The following is an 11,134-nucleotide window of genomic DNA, read 5'->3' on the forward strand; positions in this document are numbered from 1 at the left end:
TTTAAACGCTCGTAATAGAAAAGTCGCTCGCTTTTCTAATTCGTACGCTCGATTACGAAACGCGAAGTTCACGATCATCATCAAAGAGATTTCTCGTCGCTCGCGATTAATCTCTCTTTGTCAAAACCGCGCCGTTTATTCCGTCGCTCGCGGAAACGTGCCGTTAATACCGCCGCTTGCGGTATTCGCGATATATCCGTCGCTCGCGGAGCCTATCGTAACGCTCCCGGTTGCTCGCAGGAGTAATCTTTCGGTTAAATTTGGCATAAATCTAATCGACAAAGAACTTGTTAATTATTTATTGTGCTTAATAAATTGGCTGCCTTTTTTACAAAACACTATCGTGTCCACTTCACGCGATCCTCGCGCTCCCGGATTCAATCGCGCACATTTTCTGGTCCTTCGAGCCGGATACCTCGAAACCGGCATCCGCGTAGTGTGTGGTGAATCACTTGGTGAGCCTCTCCTGTGCTTGCCGGAGAGGAAGTGAGCAATTCCCAGGACGAGATTCCTCACTGTGAGGACCTGAAAGCGACATGGAGCCGTTAGTCTTAGCGCAACACGAGCTCTGCAGTCGTATCGCTCGCACGTACGACAATTTGAAAAAGGCAGGACAAGCTAAAATCAATAAGGGTCTTATAGCGACCACGCTCAAGTTGCTGGACACTAAATGGGCGAAGTTTGAGGAGCGGCACGAGCTACTGGTCGCAGAGTATGGAACGGAAGTCAGGAAGCATGAGTACGGGACAAAGGACTTTCTCGGTCAAGTAGAGGAGGTCTATATGATCCAGCGCGCTGCTGTCCTTGAGCTGGAAGAAGCTCTCGCTCAGCCAACGCCCCCGAAGACGGGGTCGAGGCCCCCTGGAGACGAGCGCCAAGCGGCATCCCGTACGACTCTCCCGCGAATCCAGCTTCCCAGCTTCTCCGGGAGATACGAAGACTGGCCAGCGTTCCGCGACTTGTTTCTGTCCATCATCGGCAAGGACTCTTCAATCGCTCAGGTAGAGAAGATGCACTACCTGAAGACCTGTCTAAAAGGTGAGGCAGAGTTATTAATTCGTAATATCGCCACGACGGGAGACAATTATGACAGTGCGTGGGAAATGTTAAGCGCGTACTACGAGAACACACGGTTGTTAGTGCGCGCGTATCTCGCGAATTTCCTCTCACTGCAGAAAATGAAAAGTGAATCACCGGGCGAACTCAGAAAGATCTTTCATTGTCTGAAAGCGACTGTCAGCTCCCTGGAAAATATCGGGCGACCTATCGACTGTAGTGAGGACCTATTCGTATATCTGTCGGTCGAACTCCTCGACGCGCGCTCTCGCCGCGAATGGGAAAACTCGATCAGCGACTCCAAGGAACCTCCGTCGTTCGACAAGCTCGAGCTGTTCCTCGATAGACGGCTGCATACCCTGGAGTCGATGCTACCTATCAAGACCGATGGCGCCTCGAGCAAACCAGGGAGCAGCATTCCGAAGTCCACGCGCAGTCACTTCGCCAGCAAGCAGGAGCAAAAACCAGAGGTCAAGCGCGGGCGCTGCGCCCTATGCCAGCGCGATCACTTCTTGATGCTTTGTGAGGGGTACAAGAAGAAGACGGCGCTCGAACGGAAGCAACTCGTCGAGGCAAGCAAATTATGTCTGAATTGCCTCGGTCGGCACCAGGTAGGAGAGTGCGCTTCTAAGAAAGCATGCTCGGTGTGTGATGCGCGTCACCACTCCTCGTTGCACGATGCCTGCCGCGAAACCGCAGTTGTGAAATCCTCGCACGTCGCGCAAGAACCTTCGGACAAGCCGGTCATAGTGCTCCTCGCAACAGCCCGCGTCCGCGTCGCCGACCGACACGGAGTGCTACACCCCGCGCGCGCTCTCATCGACCAGGGCTCGGAGTCGTCGATCATTTCCGAGCGCCTTGCGCAAAGACTGAGACTACCACGTTCACCCGCGTCGGTCAGCGTATTCGGGGTTGGTGGGCAAAAGTCCGGTCATGCCAAAGGTCGCGTCGCCCTCTCGCTTTCGTCGCGACACGGAGGTGCAACGATGTCCATCTCCGCGCTCGTGCTTCCGCGGATCACCGTCTACGCCGGCGGAGTAGACTCCGGTGCTAGAGATTGGCCTCACCTACAGGGCCTGGAGCTGGCGGATCCAGAGTACGGCGCCTCGGACCCAGTCGACATACTCCTCGGGGCGGATATCCACGCCGCAATCCTCTGCCAAGGCCTGCGCAAAGGACGCCAACGCGAACCGGTGGCCCAAAACACGAAGCTCGGGTGGATCCTATCGGGCGCTATAGGCGAAGCCACCGCTTCTTTAAGGGCCCATACTCACCAGTGCCGTGTCGAGGAGGATCTCGCGCGAGTGGTGCGCCGCTTCTGGGAGCAGGAAGAGATGCCGACGGTCGGCACAGCTCTGTCCAAGGACGATCAGGAGTGCGAGGAGCACTTCGTCCGCACGCATACTCGAGGGCCCGACGGGCGATACACCGTTCGCCTTCCTGTCGTTGAGCCGCTGCCGGACTTCAGCGGAACCCGTCGAGCGGCTCTACGAGTACTCAAACACATGGAGGTCAGATTCTCTCGGGACGCTTCGTTCCACGGGTTGTACGCCGACTTCCTGCGCCAATATGCCGACTTACAGCACATGACACTTGCCTCACCGGACGCTGACCTGGTCAACAAGCGGCTCTGCTATCTCCCTCATCACGGCGTTATGCGGGAAGCGAGCTCCACAACCAAGCTGCGGGTCGTTTTCAATGGCTCGTCAAAATTGCTGTCAGGAGAGACTCTCAATCAGCACCTGCAAGTCGGACCGAACTTACTACCGGCGCTCGCTGATATTCTGCTGCGGTGGCGTCGTCATCGATACGCTATTGCCTCGGACATCGAAAAAATGTATAGGCAGATCGATGTCCACCCTCAGGATCGCGACCTGCAAAGGATTGTTTGGCGTGAAGACACAGACAAGGACATCAAGGAGTTCCAACTCAATACAGTTACTTACGGGCTGGCTTGCGCTCCTTATTTGGCGATCCGCACCCTCCGCCAACTCGCGGATGACGAAGCCTCCAGGTGGCCCCTCGGTGCGGAAGTCCTTCGGCGGGACGTCTACATGGACGACGTCCTGACGGGGGCCCCAACCGTGGCTGAGACTGAGGAGATCCAGCAGCAACTCACGCAGATCTGCAGGGCGGGCGGCTTCCCGCTGAAGAAGTGGTCGGCCAACCATTCGTCACTGCTCGAGAGCCTGCCAGCGGAGGACCTTCTACAGCGCGAGCCCCGGTGGTGGCAACCAGGTGAGAGCCACGCTACCCTGGGCCTCCGATGGCACCCACACGATGACAACTTCGCCTTCTCGACGCCCACGATGCAGCTGGGCAGGATATCTAAAAGGACAGTCCTGTCACTAACGGCCAAGCTATTTGACCCGATGGGATGGCTCGCACCAACCACGGTGCGAGCCAAGATACTTATACAATCGACGTGGTTACTGGGAGTCGACTGGGATACTCCGCTCCCCGACGGCGACGCTCAGCGGTGGCTAGAGTTCCAGGCGGAACTACCTCTGTTGGAGAGCATCCGAGTTCCCCGCTGGCTGAATAGCGGAACTGGCTGCCGGAGGGAAATCCATGGCTTCGCCGACGCATCTGAAAGAGCCTACGCCGCAGTAGCTTACCTGCGGACAGAGGATCAGGAAGGACGGGTAGAAGTCGCTCTAGTTACCGCGAAAACCAAGGTAGCGCCGTTAAAACAAATAACGTTACCACGTTTAGAACTTTGTGCAGCAACGCTGCTCGCCCGGCTGATCAATCACATCCGTCGCGTCCTGGAAGCAACGGAGGTGCCCCTTCACCTCTGGTCAGACTCTACCGTAGCTCTAGGATGGATCCGTGGACACCCGACTTCTTGGAAGACGTACGTGGCCAACCGAGTGTCGGAGATCCAGACTTCCTTGCCGGACGCCCGGTGGCATCACATCCCCGGCAGAGAGAACCCGGCGGATTGCGCTTCACGGGGGCTGTCGCCAAAAGAGCTGGTGAATCACCCCCTCTGGTGGCACGGGCCTCCCTGGCTGCGAGCTAAAGCGGAACGCTGGGCGACCTCCGCCGATGAGAACAGCGATAACGAACTCCCAGAACGACGCACGCTAGTGCACTCTGCGACCATAGGCAAAGAGCCCACCGATGAACCGGACATGCTAAGCCGGTATTCCACGCTCCATCGGCTGCTGCGGATTTCGGCCTGGTGTCGCCGCTGGCATCGTCTTCATCAGGAGAAGCAAGCGCCCTACGTACGGGCCAATCCTGCAGTCCGGCTCGTCCTTGGGGCCCCCGAAGTCGAGGAAGCGCGCCTGAGCTGGATCCGAGTCGTCCAAGCCGCCAACTACAAGGAGGAATTAGCAGCCATCACGAAGGGCAGACCCCTGCCTACACGTAGCAAACTTACCCGGTTAACTCCTTTCAGAGACACCCAGGGCATCCTCCGAGTCGGCGGTCGAATCAAACGCGCTCTTCTCTCCTTTGACGCCAGGCACCCTATCATCTTGCCAGGAGGGTCAACATTTACTCGACTCGTCATCGAGGCCTGCCATCGCCGGACCTTGCACGGGGGCGTGCAGCTGACCCTTGGCTCCCTACGCCAGGAGTACTGGGTTCCCCGCGGACGGGCGCTCGTCAAAGGCTGCCTCCACCGCTGCTTAACGTGCCTGCGATGGCGGGCGGCACCCCCGCAGCCACTCATGGGGGACCTGCCTCTGAATCGAGTGACACCGGCTCGGCCCTTCCTCCATACAGGTGTCGACTACGCGGGACCAATGTGGTTGCGAACATCCAAGGGACGAGGGCAGCGCGCTACAAAGGCCTTCCTGGTGGTCTTCGTCTGCCTCAGCACCCGCGCCGTCCACCTCGATGTCGCCTCGGATTATTCCTCGGACGCCTTCCTGGCCGCGCTGCGTCGGCTCATCGCACGCCGCGGGCTGTGTCGAGCCCTCTATAGCGATTGCGGCACTAACTTCGTGGGCGCCGACGCCCAACTGCGAGCGCTCTTCGCAGCCAGTGGTCAGGAGGGACAGCTTATCGCGAGAGGCCTCGCCGCCGAGAGGATTGAATGGCACTTTAATCCTCCGGCGGCGCCCAATTTCGGTGGACTTTGGGAGGCGGCTGTCAAGGCGGCGAAGCATCACCTGCGGCGCGTCATCGGCGACGCGAGGCTGACGTACGAGGAGATGGCCACCCTGTTAGCGCAAATAGAATCGTGCCTCAATTCTCGTCCCTTACAGGCCTTGTCGGACGACCCGGATGACCTGGAGGCGCTTACGCCCGGCCACTTCCTCGTCGGCACAGCACTCAACGCCGTTCCGGAGCCGCCTCTCGCCATGGAAGCCACGACGAGATTATCCCGGTGGCAGCATCTTCAACAGTTACGGGACCATTTCTGGAACCGGTGGTCCCAGGAGTACCTACAATCTCTGACGCACCGGCCTAAATGGTGCAAGGCCGACGAGGAAGTACGCGAAGGCCGACTGTGCCTCCTAAGGAGCGAAACGACGCCACCGAATAAGTGGCCCCTCGCCAGGGTCGATCGCTTGCATCCCGGGGACGACGGGGTCGTCCGAGTCGTCGTCGTGCGCACCGCCACCTCTAGCTTTAAGCGACCGCTGTCAAAAATTATCCTCCTCCCGGTCAGCACGGCACCGGAGGACGACGCTTAACTAAAACCCATTAGTATTATATTCTCCGTAGGAATAAATTTACGCGAAGCCCACACTTATAATTGACACTGCACACTTCACCTCACAATACGTCTACACGAAACACACATCCCACTTCACACACACAGTCAAAAGCACACCAGACACCGCACAAGAAGGAGTCGCGAAAACCTTCGCTATATCGGCGTAACACACGGGCGACTTAAAACGGTAGCCGAAAATCGTGAATGGCACGAGCATTCCACAGCACCATACCGCGTCCCGCCGGCCGCTCGCCCGACTTAACATCGCGCTCACGCCGCGTGATCTAGCGCCGAAATAGCTGCGTATAGTCAGCACGCGCTGACGCGCCAAGGCACGAATAACTTTCGTAGGCTTAACCATACGAGGCGGGCGGAATGTTCGAAACCGAACTAATACGAATTGCCTAATAGCAATTAGGAACGGTAACGATCGCTACAATAAATAGTGAATTGATCGCGCTCGAAATCTGGCGCCAAGCTGCCATCTCGCGCGTCGCACGGTGAGCGACAAATAGGAGCGCGCTCCAAAAGCGGCGCTACGCGAATCGCGCCAGGCCCGCGGCATCGCTCGTGCCTATCAATGCGGGCCACGCAGCGGTCACCCGGGAGAGCCTAAACTACAAACAAATTGTAATAACAACGTTCAAATTTTTACTAATCATCGAAAACAACAACCGGCGCGATCCTATTAGACAAATACGTAGAAACTTCGAGAACACTAAAAGGAACGTTTGTATAAAAGCTCTCTCGGGGAACCGCCGGGCGCACTCGATCGAGATTCATCCGTGACAGTGTGTGATAATATCGTTTAAACGCTCGTAATAGAAAAGTCGCTCGCTTTTCTAATTCGTACGCTCGATTACGAAACGCGAAGTTCACGATCATCATCAAAGAGATTTCTCGTCGCTCGCGATTAATCTCTCTTTGTCAAAACCGCGCCGTTTATTCCGTCGCTCGCGGAAACGTGCCGTTAATACCGCCGCTTGCGGTATTCGCGATATATCCGTCGCTCGCGGAGCCTATCGTAACGCTCCCGGTTGCTCGCAGGAGTAATCTTTCGGTTAAATTTGGCATAAATCTAATCGACAAAGAACTTGTTAATTATTTATTGTGCTTAATAAATTGGCTGCCTTTTTTACAAAACACTATCGTGTCCACTTCACGCGATCCTCGCGCTCCCGGATTCAATCGCGCACATACATAATTGATTAAAAATTATCCGATTTCGTGTTTGGTATCATTTTAATCGGTGAAATATCATTAATTCATTGTAATTATTTTAAATAAGCGCAAAAAACAAAAATTTTACAGTATATGTAACGCGAGAGACTATAGATAAAGCGAGCCTCGCGCGCGAGACTTCGGTAGTCTTTCATATTAGCTATCTCGCTTGCTTCTCATTCCTTCTTTGTCTCTCTCTTTCTCTACTTGTTCTTTATTGTATTCTTTCATTCCCATTATTATAATCTTTTATTTGTTCGACTTTTATTCTTTCTATTCTTGTTTTCTTACAGGATAATAAATTAATTTATTCATCTTTATTTTATAAAGCATAAATAAGATATTGTATATTTTATAAATAAAAAAAGTATTATGTATGCGCGCGTATTTTTGTATGTGCATGTATTGTATTTAACAATAGTGGAAGGTAATTATGTATTGTATTAACTATAATAAAATAAAAAAAGAAAATAATTTGTATTGTATATCTCATTTATGCTGTGTAAAATAAAAATAAATAAATATATTTATTTATTTTTATGTAGGGATACGAGAATAGAAAGAATAAAAGAAATAGCAATAGTTAAAAACAATAAAAGAAATAGCAATAGTTAAAAAGAAATAGCATAGTTGAGGAAATAAAAGAATATAATAATGGGAATAAAAGAATACAATAACGAACGAGCAGAGAGAGAGAAAAGGGGGGGGGGAGAGGGAGAGAGAGAAGCGCGAGTGGACGCGTAAGTGAATATGCGAGGAGCATGAAGCTAAGCGATATGTAGTACATAGCGAGCGAGCGATTAGAAAGAGCGTATAATCGAAAGAGAAAAGATACTGCAATAAGTTAGTGCGTACATGTATATTACACTCACACAGATGAAAGAAACAAAGATAGTACGGTTATGTCAGTCCTTGTCCTGTAAGATTGCAGCTCTGTCTATCGATATCACGCAACTAATCTACTGCTCTGTTTTATTCTTGACCCAACTTCCGTTGCGGCCTTGGTCGAGTACGGACGTGTTCACGTAATGCGTGTGTCCTTTGGACCTTATTTTTGAATTCTATTCTCCTCTTCTAAAGAGGAATTCTTTCTGTAGCATCCTATGAGTAACTCGCATCTAAATAAAATTTTTGATACTAACCCACAACTTGATCTCTACAACATTAGCACTATTTATATTCATCGAGTTGGCCGTGTGGGCCTGTGTATCTCAGGCCAGGTGCCATTCACAAGAAGAAGAAGAAGAAGAAGAAGAAGTTACTCTTGAGCCTCCATCTCGCACATACACATATGCACGAAAGTTTTGCACTGTAAAATCTTTTTCATAATGCTTCTAAACTTATTTCTCTAAGTTCACTTATACTTTTTGATGAAATGCCAAGTGCGGTGTTTACTGATTAGGCACATGCAGATTACAAATTTTTTATATTAAATAAATGTTGACGGCAGAAGCCGATAACAAAACTGTAATTTTTTTTCATTTTTCATACAAAACCATAAATTCCGCACTTCGTTATTATTTATATATACTTTAATCATGGAAAAGGATTTGTTGATATCTATAATCAATAAAAATATTTTGCATTTTAACTAATATTTGTATTTTGTCGGTAAAACAAACGACCTGTACATTCCCTTAAGGGGATCCAAAATTACCGACAAAACGCGAAAGTCGTTTAAGTGAAAATCTTTTTTTTGGCTACACAGATTGATAAATCCTTTTCCACAGTTAAAGTATTGATAATAACAAAGGCGGGAAGCTATATTTCATATAACAAATCAAAGAAAAGATAAACAATTACAGTTTTGTTATCGACTTCTTGCGTCAAGTCGTAACAATATTTATTTAATATAAAAGTTCTGCAGTTTGTTCGTGCACAAGATATAGCTCCCCGCCTCGGGATAACATGAAGGAATATTAGTGAACTCTTAGAAATAAGTTTATTAGTCTAGTAAAAAAGATTTTCACTCGAAATGCTTTCATGCATATGTGTGCGTGCGATATTAAGGCAAAAGAGTAAAACAGAGCAGTAGATTAGTTGCGTGATGTCGCGATAGACGGAGCTGCAATCTTACATGACAAGGACAGACATAATCGTACTATCTTTGTCTCTTTCATGCGTGTGAGAGTAATATACATGTACGCACTAACATTATTGCAGTATCTTTTTTCTCTCGATCATACGCTCTGTCTCTTTCTAATTGCTCGCTCGCTATGTACTAATGTACTACGTATCGCTTAGCTTCATGCTCCTCGCATATTCACTTATGCGTTCACTCGCGCTTCTCTTTCTCTCTCTCTCTCTCTCTCTCTCTCTTTCTTGCTTTCTGCTCGTTCATTATTGTATTCTTTTATTCCCATTATTATATTCTTTTATTTGCTCAACTTTTATTCTTTCTATTCTCGTCTCCCTACATGAAAATAAATAAATTTATTTATTTATGTTTATTTGATACATCATAAATGAGAAACACAAGTTATTTTCTTTTTCTATTTAACTATAGTTAAATACAACACATACAAAAATACACATAATTAAATACTTTTTCTATTTATGACATACACAATATCTCATTTATGTTGTATAAAATAAAGACGAATAAGTTAATGTATTATTATGTAGGAAGACGAGAATAGAAAGAATAAAAGTCGAAGAAATAAAAGAATATAATAAAAAACAAGGAGCAAGCGAGATGACAAACATCAAAGAGTTCCGAAATCTCGCTCGCGAGGCTCTCTTTATCTATAATATCTCGGGTTACATATCGTTCGTAAAATTTCTGTTTTTCGTATTTTATGGATATCAAAATAATTCTAATAGATTAATGAGATTCTTGCGATTAAAATAATACTAAACATGACATAAATCGGATAATTTTTAATCAATTATATTATTAAAATAATGATTACTTATTTGATTTAAAATTATCCGATTTATGTCATATTTGGTGTTATTTTAATCGCAAAAATCTCATTAATCCATTATAATTATTTTTATACTAATAAAATACAATATGAAAGTTTCAGTTTTTATTTTATAAGATGTTTATATATAGTAGATAAGGAAAGATCCCCGCACGATGCTGGAGAGTCGACAAAAGCGAAAGCGAGAAAGAATGAAGGAACAAGCGAGACGACAAATATACAAATAACTCGAAGAGTTCCGAAGTCTCGCTCGTGAGGCTCCCTTTATCTATAATCTTTCACGTTAGATTAATATATATAAATTATTATAAAATTTATATATATATACAGGGTGTCCGGCGTCAATCGCATTACGGGTCGTGTGCAGGTAGAGCAGATGAAATTGAGAAGAAAAGTCCTTTACCTTTTTTTTCTATAACACTTAATAAGAAAGTTATTATTGAGTAAAGTCTGGTCAATCAGCGCCGATCTTTAGCCGGGCGCACGTCGATGAACCGCGCGCCTGATAGTGTGCGCCGCTGCACACTTCACAGCGGTTGACGCCGGACACCCTGTATATATATGTCATGTTACTATAGAAAATCAAATGTCTGTATTTCGCATTTTATATATCCGAAAATAATTTAAATGCATTAATTATATTATTGTGATTAAAATGATACGTCGTAAAATATTAATAAATAATGTTTTTATGTATCGAATTAATTTTAATCAATATGAAAATAACTTTTTATTCGGTTACAGAATATTTGTTTATAAAGATGCGCATTTGTTTTTATTATTACGCGATATTTGTAGCATGCATGTATTAAGTACAATATGTATGTATGTATCGGAGAATAAGTCGACTGTACTATTCACACGCACACAGCCAGGCACATGCGATAATATCAGTGCGCGGCAGTACTCAGTCTCAGTCTCAGTCTCAGTCGCGAGTGTTGTGTACATACGCGTAACGAGAGATAACCGCAAAAGTGTGCTCAACCGTTATAACGCGTTATAACGCGTCGAATTTAAAAAACGAGTGTTGTGTTTGTGTAGTTATAGTGTGTTCATATAATGGGGCGAAAATGTAATAAGAAACGCTTGCCTCGCTTTGCCCGCAGACTTTCTTTAAAAAGAATAAGGGTCAAAAGGTTAGGTATATATTAGGTTGGTATATATTTATATACCATAATTCTAGAAGGAATTGTTTTAATGTATACTATATACTAATATGTCGCTAGATATAATTGAATTTTTTTTCCGTGCAGTT

General features: G+C 47.5%; 1 protein-coding gene across 1 annotated transcript; it reads left to right on the forward strand.

The window, feature by feature from the left end:
• Positions 1 to 536: 536 nt before the first annotated feature.
• On the forward strand, positions 537 to 5,708 carry LOC138942475 (uncharacterized). The gene has a single exon (XM_070312713.1). It carries the CDS (start codon positions 537 to 539, stop codon positions 5,706 to 5,708), a length of 5,172 nt encoding a protein of 1,723 aa, XP_070168814.1.
• Positions 5,709 to 11,134: the final 5,426 nt, after the last annotated feature.

The sequence above is a fragment of the Polyergus mexicanus genome, unplaced genomic scaffold, assembly GCF_030449975.1.
Source record: "Polyergus mexicanus isolate NDT 795.1 unplaced genomic scaffold, iyPolMexi1.0 SCAF_22, whole genome shotgun sequence".
In the NCBI taxonomy this organism is placed as follows: domain Eukaryota; kingdom Metazoa; phylum Arthropoda; class Insecta; order Hymenoptera; family Formicidae; genus Polyergus; species Polyergus mexicanus.